The sequence below is a fragment of the Gorilla gorilla genome, chromosome X, assembly GCF_029281585.2.
Source record: "Gorilla gorilla gorilla isolate KB3781 chromosome X, NHGRI_mGorGor1-v2.1_pri, whole genome shotgun sequence".
NCBI lineage: Eukaryota > Metazoa > Chordata > Mammalia > Primates > Hominidae > Gorilla > Gorilla gorilla.
This window is the reverse complement of record NC_073247.2, coordinates 166,322,178-166,335,949: the sequence shown is the minus strand read 5'-3', so window position 1 is coordinate 166,335,949 and position 13,772 is coordinate 166,322,178. Positions and strand designations below refer to the sequence as shown.

Below are 13,772 nucleotides of genomic sequence, written 5' to 3'. Positions count from 1 at the left end.
CTCTTGGTCAAAGCTGGTGGGCTTAAAAAGTATCACACATAAATGAAGCTAGAGATACAAAAGACTTCCTGTCCCAGGGGTCGCTGTACCTCCTGGCAGAACCCCACACTTCCTGCTGTCACACATGCTACCGCATGGGAGAGAAAAACCACAGAGCTATAAATCTTCCTGCGGTCAGCCGTCATCCTTCTCTGTGCTCAATTCCCAACTGGGGCTAATGCCATAGTTCCCTACCGCAGAAAGTAAGGATACGCTATCCACGCAGGCTGGCCTATCTGGCCCTTCGATGAACAAAGGGCACCTAAATGTAAGACAAGGAACTCAAACATTTCCTTCCCCCTGGCTCCATGAGAGGGCAGGGAGGTTTACAGATCCAGGGGACTCCCTAGGGCTTTGGTCAGTTGTAAATACCTCTTTCCCCAGGCCAGAGATCTGCACCCTTTCTTTGTACTGAGCCAAGATGGTACTGTCTACATCAAAAATTCTAAGTCAGTGGTGAGTGGGAAGCCAAGGAGCCCTAGGTCATTCTCAGTTGTTCTCAGGGCACGAAAAGAGACCTGTCATATCTTGGCACTGGTTTTTGTGGAATATCATTCTCTTTTCTTTTCTGAGCATGGACTGAGCTTTACCTGTTCATCTGACTTCCAGGCTTGGCTCTTTCCAAGATTCCTATTCCATTAAGGAAAATTCCTTTTTGTTTTTACAGTGTTTCAAAACAGGGGCACTGATAGCTTTAGGCCAATCCTGCCATGCCCCACCCCCCACTCCATCTCCAGCCTTTATAACAAGCAAAACCCACATATTTTCAGATGCTCCCGAGAGGAATTATACCATCCCTGGTTGAAAAACACTGTGACTTAGAGGATGAATGCTTAAGAGTCTCCCATCTTTAAAAAATCCCTTGACCCCAGAGCTTTCCCCCTTTACAGTCAGATGTTTCTGGCGAGCTGGCTACACTTCCTCTCTCTCTTTATTTTTTAACTTCACATCCATTACCGATCCTTCCATCCCAACCTGAGTTCAAATTCATTCCTACAGTTGTTTAGCGATGTGACCTTGAGCACATTACTTAATCTCTCTGAACCTCAATTTTATCAGACATAAGATGGAGATAGTAATAGTTACCCCTCCCATAGTATAGTTTTAGGGATTAAATGGGTTACAGTAAAGCGCTTAGACAAGGGTCTCTTACATAGGAAGTGTAACTAGCCAAGCTAGTTAATTCTCTGAGAATTCTATTAGTGTTTTAATCATCATTGGGGGTTTTATGGAAGACAATTTGTCACCTTCAGACACTGGCAATCCTCTCTCCTCCTCTCCAATGTGTATGATTTTCCTTCTTGGCCAGTTGTGTAGAACTTAAATAACAATGTTGGAAGATACTGGGGCAGTGGTGAGCATTTGTGATTTTCATCTGATTTTAATGTATGATATTGGCTCTTGAACTGAGATAGATAATAGTAAGAAAGCTTCCTTCTAGTTCTTTATTGCTAAGATTCTTTTAAAGCTTCAGCATATGTTAAATTTGTACTACATTCCTTTGCTGCATCAATTTCAATGATTGTATAATTCTGGCCCTTCAAACTGTGGGTGTGAATCCCATTACTAGACTCTCCAATCCTGACCCGTCCTTAAAATCATCCAATAAAGCAGACTTGAAGATGGGCACTAGTCCTGTAATACAAAGCGTTTCATCATTAGAATGGCTGATTAGAATGGACAGCTTCCTGCTGTCCTTGTCATGACATGGGTTCTTGGCATAGCCTGAGAAACAAGAGAAATTGGTCCAGTAACTCCTTATTGAATTGCCTTTCTGCAGGCCTGGCGCAAGCGCTGGTTTGTCCTCCGGCGAGGCCGCATGAGCGGCAACCCCGATGTCTTGGAGTACTACAGGAACAAGCACTCCAGCAAGCCCATCCGGGTGATAGACCTCAGCGAGTGTGCAGTGTGGAAGCATGTGGGCCCCAGCTTTGTTCGGAAGGAATTTCAGAATAATTTCGTGTTCATTGTCAAGACTACTTCCCGTACATTCTACCTGGTGGCCAAAACTGAGCAAGAAATGCAGGTGTGGGTGCACAGCATCAGTCAGGTCTGCAACCTTGGCCACCTGGAGGATGGTGCAGGTAAGAGCGGAATTGGGGCTCCCATGTGCTAAGGGGTATCCCAGGACTGGAGGGTTACTGCAGAAAAACAGTTCAAGATGCCAAGCCTGCCTCCTTGAGGGTGTTTTGGCAGGCTAATTTATATCAGAACTGTTCCTACCAAATACAATACTGGAAATTGCCCTCTTTTACCCAGTCCAAATGTGGGAAGGCAGAGTCCATGCGCACACTGAGCATTGCAGGTTACTTTAATGGCTTTAAAACCCCTTCATGTCTTTGCTCTCATTCAGCCACAGTGAAAGTCAAATGTGGATGAGGATGTCTTCCCATGATGCTGACACTCATGACCTTCTAGAAATATCAAATATTGCCATACTTCAAAATATTGTGGAACTCCAGCATTTCTGGTGCCTATTGGGTTGTTCATCACTAAATGGTAGGAAGAGAGAACTTGGCTACTTATCGTAGGCAAGAAAGATTTCCTGATACCTCCAAATGTCTCAAGTTCTCTGCAGAGGAAATTAGTTGTAAGTTTGCTCTGGGCCATTTCTGGGCAGTGGGAGCAATTGACCCATGAAGAGTACCCCAGAGTCTCTCTCTCTCTCTCTGCCACACGCACACACGCACACACACACAACTCATCCTATGTAATTTTCCAGCTATATTGTAACCTAGGGTTACAATTCACTTCCCTTCATGGATTTTGTTGTTGAGCCCCTGACACTATTGCAACATGTCCTATTCCTCAAAATATGAGATTTTGAATCTGGTTTCTTTTAGCCTCTTAGTCTAGTAGACAAAACTTTGCCCCTAAATCCTGTAATCTATAGTTGCTTCAACATTTTAAGGGTTACTGCATGGTTTCCACCATCTGCCGCTGAAATATCCACACTCTAACGCTAGGTGGCAATGGAGAGTCAGAGTTGAATCTCCCTCCAGGACAGGCACAAGAGTGTGCTTCCTGAGAACACATTCCTTTTGGTTTCATGAACCAGGGAAGCATATTAAGTGAGGCTATTCAATAATATTGCTGAGCATTGGGAGCACTCATATAAAAGGAAATGAAGTGATGGCAAGTTCTTTATCCTTGGTACAATGGACAAAACTTAATTGGAAAAGCAGCATTAAGTAGATTCTGTCTAGAGTCTGACATTATGCAAATCAAGCAGAACCTCCCTGACCAACTTCTCCAGCCTTGCTGCTGGCTCTTTACCACCCTGTTCTGCACCTTCAGCCCTAACTAGGTATATCGTCGTATACTGTGTTATATATCTCCTCTGTTTCTTTCCTTATCCAGGAGTTATCCTAAAACATACATATATAATATGTTTCCCAATAACCCAAGAGCACCAGGAATGAGTAAGGCACCAGGCCGAAACTTGAGAGCCTGCCCCGGCATGAAGTTGGAGGAAGCCAGAAAACTCACCTATGACCCTTTCCATTCTCTGTAGCCCCCCGCCTCAGTTTTTAGAACCACATAAGAGCAGGGTCCTCTTCATCTGAGAATTACACCCAAAGGGCTTTCTTGTGACTTTTCACAGAGTGTTTGGTTCTGTCTCCAGCAACCATATAGTAGTCAACACATTGTGTGTGTACCCTGGCCAGGAGCTCTGTTGAAATGCTTTTGTATATTAACTTGTCTCATCCCCACAGCAGTTCTATGGCCTATGTGTGATTATTATCTCCACTTTATAGAAAAGGAAACTTGGAGAAGGCAGGCCATGTAGTAATGGCTATGTAGTAGAGCCTGGACTTGAACCTAGGCAGTTCTGGGTCATCCTGACTCAGGAATCCTGGACTATTAACTTGGTTCAAAAGGGAAATAAAAGCAGGCTTTTCATTGGCTGTTTCTGATCTGGAGTTCTCATTGATTCCTGATTCAAATTCATCTTAAGGACCATGTTCTCAGGTGATGGGGAGAATGTTATGCTCCTTGAGAAAAAGAAATGGACTTTTCCAGCCACCACAGCACCGTGTTTCTTTCCTTCCCTTTACTTATAACAGTGATGAACAGGATTCTTTATTTATGTGTTATTTGTCTGTCTTCTCTGCTAGAATTTAAACTTCAATAAGGGCAGGATCTTTGTCTTGGCTGTATTGTGAGGGTTAGTGGCATTCTGGGCACATGGTAGATGTAATAGGTATTCTATATAGACATATACCTATATAATAAACATGTATAGGTATACATATATATGCACAAGTACATATATAACTATATGCATGTACTTGTTATGCATATATATATATATATATGTTTGTTTGTTGAGTGAAAAAACAATGAGGCAGGGCTGCTGCTGAGGGCCATAAAGAAGCTGTGCATAGATTAACTGCAGATTTTTAGGCCAAGAATGCTGGGTTTTTTACTCTTAATTGATTCAACACTTTGCTCTTGAAACATTGGCCTTCTTTCCCAGACATTGTTTATAGCTTGGGGAAATGGTCTTTTCCATCAGTACAAACACCAGCTGTGATTTGCATCTTCTGTTTGGCTTCTTTGATGCTGTTGGAGAAATTTTGAGTGCGTGTTATAGCCATTCTTAAACATTAACCTGGGAAATGATTTCTCCAGCAGATTCCATGGAGAGCCTCTCTTACACGCCCTCCTCCCTGCAGCCATCCTCTGCCAGCTCCCTTCTTACCGCCCATGCTGCCAGCTCCTCTTTGCCAAGAGATGACCCAAACACTAATGCCGTAGCCACTGAGGAAACCAGAAGTGAGTCAGAGCTTCTCTTCCTTCCAGATTATCTGGTTTTGTCCAACTGCGAGACTGGAAGACTGCACCATACCAGGTATGCTTATGCCCAGGACTCTGTCTGAGCTGGGCCTGCTAGCATGCTCTCTAGAGTCACACTGCCTCCTCTTGCAGTCCGTAGCTGAGATGTGTTCAGTGTGCTTCACCAAATTAGTCCATTTAGTGGTAGCATTTTGTAGTGGGTGTGTCTGCTGTCACCTCTCTTCCTGCCAATGTCAAGGCAGAAACAGATTGCTATGAACCACTGTGAAAGATGAAGCATGTAGTATACTAAACAGAATGAGTCATGCTTTTCAGCATTGTGGTTTTCACTTCTAGCCTTGCATTTTCATGTGTATCTGATGCTTAGAGGATGAAAAAATCAACAAACCATTTTTCTTTTGCCACACCAAGGGGTTGGTGCAACTGAGTGTTGTAGAGGGAATGTGGCTATGCAAGTAGCAAGCAAGGTGGTACTGGGGAGATGGGAATGAGGCCAGCATTGGTTTTGTGGTGGGTGGATGGCTGCATTTTAGTCCAACTTACATGCTTTTCTTCCCCAGTCTACCCACCAGATGTGATAGCTGGTCAAACTCAGACCGTTCATTGGAACAGGCTTCATTTGATGATGTTTTTGTTGACTGCCTGCAGCCGCTCCCCTCCAGTCATTTGGTCCACCCCTCATGCCATGGCAGTGGAGCTCAGGAGGTGCCATCCTCGAGGCCTCAGGCTGCCCTGATCTGGAGTAGAGAAATCAATGGGCCACCCAGGGACCACTTGTCTTCTTCACCATTGCTGGAAAGTTCCTTAAGTTCCACCATTCAGGTAGATAAAAATCAAGGTTCCTTACCCTGTGGAGCAAAAGAACTAGACATTATGTCCAACACTCCACCTCCCCGCCCCCCTAAGCCAAGCCATCTGTCTGAACGGCGCCAAGAGGAGTGGAGTACACACAGTGGTAGCAAGAAGCCAGAATGCACTCTGGTTCCAAGAAGAATCTCCCTCTCTGGTTTAGACAACATGAGAACCTGGAAAGGTAAGTGTTGGGTCCTAAGATTCAGGCGCCAAGAAAACCCTGGCTCCTCTTCACTCTTTGTGCCCATGTGAGGTCGTGCCGATGGACCAAAACGATGGGGCTGGGTTAGAATTACCTTGATGTGTGCAGCTTGGTAAAAAGCCACATCAGTAGTGTGTACTTGTGTACATATGTGCTTGTCCCTTGCTCAGGCTGGCCTACTTCTAATGGAGCTGGATCCTTGGTGGAAGCATATACCCTGAAAGCAGCACTCTTCTGTTCCTGGATCCCCCCCACCCCTCCTTTGAGCCTGACCACCAGGAGAGACATTTAGGTCCCCATAGATGCTGCAATAGGTTGGAACCCTGGTCCCTTGTGATGGGCTTGCCCATGCAAGTCCTTGCCCATGTGGTAAGCTTCCCACCTGAGTCTGAGCTCCTAGTGTTTTTTGGAGTCACTCAGGGACCCACTTGGTACAAAAGTTGATGTCTTTTGTCTTAACTCAGTCCCATTCCCTTCTTTGCCTCTCTCTCACATACATAGAGAGTCCTGAGACCACAGACCATCACTGCCTTCTGTTTTTTAGCAATCCCATCAACCTCATTCATCATCCCACTAGACTTGTTCTTTCCAAATTCTAAGTGGCTGTACAAAGGGCCCTCCCACAGCCCTCTTTTGCCCTTTTCTATAAGGCCATTTATCCTCGCGAGGTTATCTTGCAATTCTGCTTGCAGTTCCATCTTCCTCCACCTGTTTCTTTCCACCTGGGCCTCTCTGGCCTTCAGAAGCTGTTTGGTGAAAGCCAATTCAAGCCCATTCATTGTGGTTTTTCAGTAACCTCTTCTTTACTGCTTTGCTGGGCCACCTCATCTTTCTGCCATGAGCCAACCAACCTTAGCATTTTGCTCTTCTTTCTTACATCAGTCTGTATCTCGCAGATACACAGACAGACACAAAAACTAGTTGTCTATCTCTGTGTCTTTCTCCTTTTTTCTTTCTTCTCTCTCTTTCTTTCTCTCTCCATTGAAATATAATCACCCACACATCACTACTTATTTAGGCCATGTTTTCAAGGAATTATGGAAAGTGGAAGGAGTGCAAATTTATTTTCAAATTGTACGAATCTCTCATTCTGACTGAGAATTAAGTCACTAGTAAAAACCTTCCCTAATGTCCCTAATGATGTTACCATTATGTATGTTGCTTCCTTTTGACAGTCCTTATGAAATAGATGTATACTGATTACACAGATGATCTGGATATGCTAACATGTGTGAACAGTTGACAAAAAGGGAAAAATGAAAGTGGTTAAGCAGATTTTAGGAAGTGAAATGAATAAAACCAGTAGAATAACAACATATGAAAATGAATTAAAAGTCTTAAATTGAAGAACAAAAACTTGAAATAATTTGAAATTTCAACACAAACATAAAACAATTAGGTTGTGTTCTTTTACATGAAGGCAAACAAAGATTAAAACTAAGTAAAATAGAGGTTTTGACCATGAAACAAAGACCAAACAACAGTGGTGCCTAGAAGCAAAATGGCTCTGATAAAGCTGAGGGAATGCATAAAGTTTATTGTTCTGCCTTTCCCACTGAGATTTGCCTGGAATCTGTGTTGGTACGTGGTGGCAGAGTGAGGTCAAGGTTCGTTTTTGTCCATCTGGATCTCCATCCGATGACCCTGCAAGGCCGTCCTGTCCCCATGGCTCTCCAGCGCCCCCTCTGCCATAGATGAAGTGCCCACGTATGTGAGGGTCTGAGTTTCCTTTCTGCTTTCTATCCCTTGGAGCCTACTTGTCCAGCTTGCACCAATACCACACTCTTAATTACTGTACCATTCTATCTCAATATCCAGTAGGACAAGTCCTCCTGCCTTTGAGAATATAATGGCTATTCTAGGGTCAGTTTTACAGTCAGCTGGTCAGGTTCTAGACACACATATATAAATATATTGGGGATTTGAGGAGGATTGCATCCGATCTGTAGATGGGTTTGTGAAGATTTGACATCTTTACAATGTTGAATTTTCCAATCCATGAATAGGAAATATGCTTCCATTTCTATAGGTCTTATTTTTGTATTTTAAAATATTTAATTGACAAATAAAGATTGCACATATTCAAGGTGTGAATGCATATGCATCAGAACATGATGATTTGATATGCATATGCATTACGTACTGATTATTACAGTCAAACTAATTAACACATCCATGCCCACCCATGCTGTACATTGGATCCCCCAGACTTGTTCACTTATCACTGAAAGTTTGTACCTTTTGACCAACATATTCTCATTTACCTGCATTCCCCAGTCCCTGACAACCACCATTTTACTATTGCCATGAGTTTGACTTTTTTAGATTCCACATATAAGTGAAATCGTGCAGTATTTTTTTTTCTGTGCCCAGCTCATTTCACTGAACATAATCTCATCCTGGTTTACCCATGTTGTCACAAATGACAGGATACCATTCCTTTTTAAGGCTGAGTAATATTCCATTCTGAATATATACCACATTTTTTATATCCATTATATCCTTTATCCATTCATCCAGTGATGGACACAAATTGACTACATGTTGTATTAGTCCATTCTCAGTATGAGAATGGACTAAAGAACTATTTGAGGCTGGGTGCGGTGGCTCAGACTGTAATCCCAGCACTTTGGGAGGCGGGGGCGGGCAGATCACAAGGTTAGAGGTTCAAGACCAGCCTGGCCAATATGGTGGAACCCTGTCTCTACTAAAAATACAAAAATTACCCAGTGTGGTGGCGGGTGCCTGTGGTCCCAGCTACTCGGGAGGCTGAGGCAGGAGAATCGCTTGAACCTGGGAGGCAGAGTTTGCAGTGAGCCGAGATCACACCACTGCACTCCAGTCTGGGCGACAGAGCAAGACTTCGTCTCAAAAAAAAAAAAAAAAAAAACTGCCTGAGACTGGGTAATTTGGGTAATTTATAAAGCAAAGAGATTTAATTGACTCACTCACAGTTCCACAGGCTGTACAGGAAGCATGGCTAGGGAGGCCTCAGGAAACTTACAATCATGGAAGAAGACAAAGAGAAAGGAAGCATGTCTTACATGGCTGGAGCAGGAGGAAGAGAGTGAAGGGGGAGGTGCTACACACTTTTAAACAACCAGATCTTGTGAGAGCTCTATCACAAGACAGCACTAGGGGGATGGTGCTAAACCATTAGAAACCACCCCCATGATCCAATCACCTCCCACCAGGCCCTACTTCCAACACTGGGAATTACAATTCAACATGAGATTTGTGGGGGACACAGGGCCAAACCATATCACATGTTGTGGCTATTGTGAATAGTGCTGCAATAAACACAGGAGGGCAAGTATCTCTTTGACATACTGATTTCATTTCTTTTGGATATGTATCCAGAAGAGAGATTGCTGGATCATAAGGTAGTTATATTTTTAGTTTCTGAGGAACCTCCATACTGTTTTCCATAATGGCTATACCAATTTACCTTCCCACCAACAGTGTACAAGGGTTCTCTTCTCTACATGCTCTCCAACACTTGTATTTCTTCTCTTTTTTGATATTAGCCATCCTCACAGGTGTGGGCCGATACCTTGTGTGGTTCTGATTTGCATTTCCATGATGGTTAGTGATGTCGAGCATTTTTTCATATACCTGTTGGCCATTTGAGAAATGTCTATTCGGATCTTTGCCCATTTTAAAATTAGGTCATTTGGTTTTTTTGCTACTCAGTTATGTGAGTTCCTTATATATTTTTACTGTTAACCCCTTTTATATGATTTGCAAATATTTTCTCTCATTCTCTAGGTTGCCTTTTCATTTTGTTGATTGTTTCCTTTGCTGAGCAGACACTTGTTAGTTTGATGTAGCTCCGCTTGTTAATTTTTGCTATTTTTCCTGTGCATTTGGAATCATATCCAAAATATCATTGTCAATCAATACCAATGTCAATGAGCTTTCCCCCTATATTTTCTTCTAGGGGCTAAATGGTTTTAGATTTTAGATTGAAGTCTATAATCCATTTCAAGTTAATTTTTTGTATATGGTATAAGAAAAGGGCCCAACTTCATTCTTTTGCATGTGGATATCCAGTTTTCCCAACACAATTTATTGAAGAGACTCTCCTTTCTCCATTGTGTATTCTTTGCACTCTTGTCAAAGCATAGTTGACCATGTACATGTGGGTGTATTTCTGGCCTCTCTGTTCTGTTCTTTTGGTTTATGTATCTGTTTTTATGCCAGTACGACGTAGGTTTTATTTAATTTGTGTATATAATGTTTTATAGTTTTTAGTGTAGAAATTTTACATATCTCTTAATACATTTCCATGTATTTGCTATTTTTTATGTTATTGTCAATGGTATTTTAATAACTTTTTTTGCTGTTGTATGAAAACTTAAATTGAGTTTTGGATTTTGATTTTATATCCAGCTTTTTAAAACTATGGATTATTTTGTCTTTTCTTTGCATATAATTATATTGCCTGCAAATAATAATAGCTTTGTTTTTTCTTTAACAACCCTTGTATTTTTCATTACTTTTTCTTATGTCACTGCATGGGATAAGAAGTCCAGGACGTTACTGAATAGTCATGGTGACAATACGGATCCTTGTATCATTCCTGATCTCAGATAGAAAGCTTCTAATATTTCACCGTTACAATGTGGTTTGCTGTGGAATATTGTAGGTATCATTCATTAGATTAAAGTCATTCACATATTTTCTACTTTGCTAACTGTTATTTTCTAAAGTCATGAATAGATGTATTTCTTTTATTTTTAATTGACAAATAATTGTATACATTTATGGGATACAATATGATGTTTTGATATACATCTATATCATGGAATGATTAAAATCAAGCTAATTAACAAACATTACCTAATATAATTATCATTTTTTGTGGTTGAAGCACTTTATAATCATATTATTTTTATCATGTTAATGTCAAGAAATTCACTGGATAATTTTTTTAGTGCTAAACTAACCTTGGCATTTCTGGAATAAACCCAACTTTATCATGATACCTATCCTTTTTATAAATTACTAGATTTGTTTTGCTCATATTTTGTTTAGAACTTCAAAAAAAATCTGTGTTCATGAAGGAGATTGTCCTGTAACTTTCTTTTATCATGACGTCTTTGGTTTTGGTAAAAATGCTATGCTGACGTCATAAAATGTGGATTTATTTCTGGGTTCTCTATTCTGTTCCATTGGTCTATGTGTCTGTTTTCATACCAATATCATCATGCTGTTTGGGTTATTGTAATTTTGTATATTTTGAATTGGCGTAGTTTGATGCCTCCAGCTTTGTTCTTTCTAAATTTTTTTTTTTTTTTTTTCAGAAACAAGGTCTCATTCTGTCACCCAGGCTTCAGTGCAGTGGTGTGATCATAGATCACTACAGCCTCAAACTTGTGGCCTTAAATAATCCTCCCACCTCAGTCCCCCAAGCTGCTGGGACTACAGGCTCACGCCACCACACTTGGCTACTTTGAAAAAAAATTTTTTTTTAGAGGCAGGGTCTTGCTATGTTGCCCAGGCTGATCTCGACCTCCTGACCTCAAGCGATCCTCCCACCTCAGCTTCCCAAAGTACTGGGATTACAGGCATAAGCCACTATGTCCAGCCCAGATTTGTTCTTTTTGCTCAGTATTGCTTTGGATGTTCAAGGTCTTTTGTGGTTCCATATACATTTTAGGATTGTTTTTTCTATTTCTGTGAAGAACATAATTGATATACTGATATTCTGATAGAGAGTGCATTAAATCTGTAGATAACTTTGGATAGCATGTTCATTTTAACAATATTAATTCTTCTGATCCATGAGCATTTTTTTTTTTTGAGATGGAGTCTTGCACTGTTGCCCAGGCCGGAGTGCAGTGGTGCGATCTTGGCTCACTGCAACCTCTGCCTTCCAGGTTCAAGCGATTCTCCTGCCTCAGCCTCCCGAGTAGCTGGGATTACACGCATGCCCCACCACGCCCAGCTAATTTTCGTATTATTAGTAGAGATGGGGTTTCACCATATTGATCAGGCTGGTCTCGAACTCCCAACCTAAGGTGATCTGCCTGCCTCGGCCTCCCAAAGTGCCAGGATTACAGGTGCGAGCCACCATGCCCGGCCAGATCCAGAAGAATATTAATTCTTCTTTCCATTTGTTTGTGTCCTCTTCAATTCTTTTTATCAGTGTTTTGTAGTTTAGTTTTCATTGTACAGGTCTTTCACCTCTTTCATTAAATTTATCCCTGGGAAATTTTTTGTAGCTATTGTAAATGGGATTGCTTTCTTCCTTTCTTTTTCAGCTAGCTCATTGTTTGATGTATAGAAATGCTACAGATTTTTGTATGTTGATTTTGTATCCTGCAAACTTACTAAATTCATTTATCAGTTCTAAGAGTTTTTTGGTAGCATCTTTAAATTTTCCTGTATTTAATATTATGTCATGTGCAAATAGAATTTGTCTTCCTCTTTTCCAATTTGGATATCTTTTATTTCTTTCTTTTGCCTGATTGCTCTGGCCAGGACTTCCAGTAATATGTTGAATAAAAGTGGCGAAAGTGGGCATTCTTTTCTTGTTCTAGTTCTTGGAGGAAAGGCTTTCAGCATTTCCCCATTCTCTATGATGTTGTCTGTGGGTTTGTCGTATATAGCCTTTATTATTTTGAGGTATGTTCCTTATATGCCTAGTTTGTTGATAGTTTTTTTTAATCATGAAGGGATGTTGAATTTTATCAAATGCTTTTTATGCATCTATTGAGATGATCATATGGTTTTTATCCTTGATTCTGTTGATGTGATGTGTCTCATTCTTGCGTCTCTGAGATTAATCCCACTTGATCATGGTGTATTATCTTTATGATGTATTGTTTGACTCAGGTTGCTAGTATTTTTTAATTTTTTAATTTTTTAAACTTTTATTTTAGGTTTCGGGTACATGTGCAGGTTTGTTACATAGGGAAATGCGTGTCACTGGGTTTGTTGTACAGATTATTTCATAACCTAGGTACTAAACCTGGTATTTTGTTGAAGATTTTGCATCTATGTTCATCAGAGATACTGGCCTGTAGTTTTCTTTTTTTTCTTGTGTCCTTGTCTGGTTTTGGTATCAGGGTGATGCTGGTCTCGTAGAATGAGTTAGGGAGAATTCCCTCCTCTTCATTTTTTGGGGGATAGTTTGAGAAGCATTGGTGTCACCTCTTCTTCAAATGTTTAGTAGAATTCAGCAGTAAAGCCATCAAGTTTCTGGGCTTCACTTTGTTGGGAGACCTTTTTTTATTATTGATTCAATCTCATTACTCATTATTGGTTTGTTCAGGTTTTCTAGTTCTTTCTGATTCAATCTTGGTAGGTTTTACGTGTCCAGGAATTTATCCTTTTCCTCTGGGTTTTCAAATTTGTTAATGTATAATTGTTCAAAACAGTCTCTAATAACCGTTTGTATTTCTTTGGTAACTATTGTAATGCCTCCTTTTTCAGTTCTAATTTTATTTATCTGAGCATTCTTCACTTTTTCTTACTCTAGTTACTGACTAAGTGACTAAACCACTTAGTCTAGTGGCTTATTGATTTTGTTTATCTTTTTGAAGAACGAACTTTTTCTGTAGTTCTGATGTGATCTTTATTATTTATTTCCTTATACTATTTTTCAGTTTGGTTTGCTCTTGCTTTTATAGTTTCTTATTTCTTTTTAATTTTTGTGGGTACATGGTAGGTGTATATATTTATGGGGTACATGAGATGTTTTGATACAGGCATACAATGTGAAATAATCACATCATGCATTTATTCTTCATGTTACAAACAATCCAATTACACTCTTTTTGTTATTTAAAAATGTACAATTAAGTTATTATTGACTATAGTCACCCTGTTGTGTGGTCAAATATTAGGTCTTATTCTGTCTAATGAATTTGTG

General features: G+C 40.5%; 1 protein-coding gene across 4 annotated transcripts in view; it reads left to right on the top strand.

Moving 5' to 3' along the window:
• The window catches only part of GAB3 (GRB2 associated binding protein 3), an 81,965-nt gene that overhangs the window by 32,960 nt on the left and 35,233 nt on the right, over nucleotides 1-13,772 (top strand). For 2 of the 4 annotated variants that reach the window (XM_004065150.5, XM_055375933.2), the window contains exons 2-4: nucleotides 1,820-2,123; nucleotides 4,675-4,894; nucleotides 5,400-5,872. In XM_004065150.5, coding sequence (XP_004065198.1) covers nucleotides 1,820-2,123; nucleotides 4,675-4,894; nucleotides 5,400-5,872 — 997 coding nt within the window. The remainder of the gene's footprint in view (nucleotides 1-1,819; nucleotides 2,124-4,674; nucleotides 4,895-5,399; nucleotides 5,873-13,772) is intronic. The other 2 variants (XM_055375934.2, XM_019018840.3) reach the window with 1 other exon arrangement.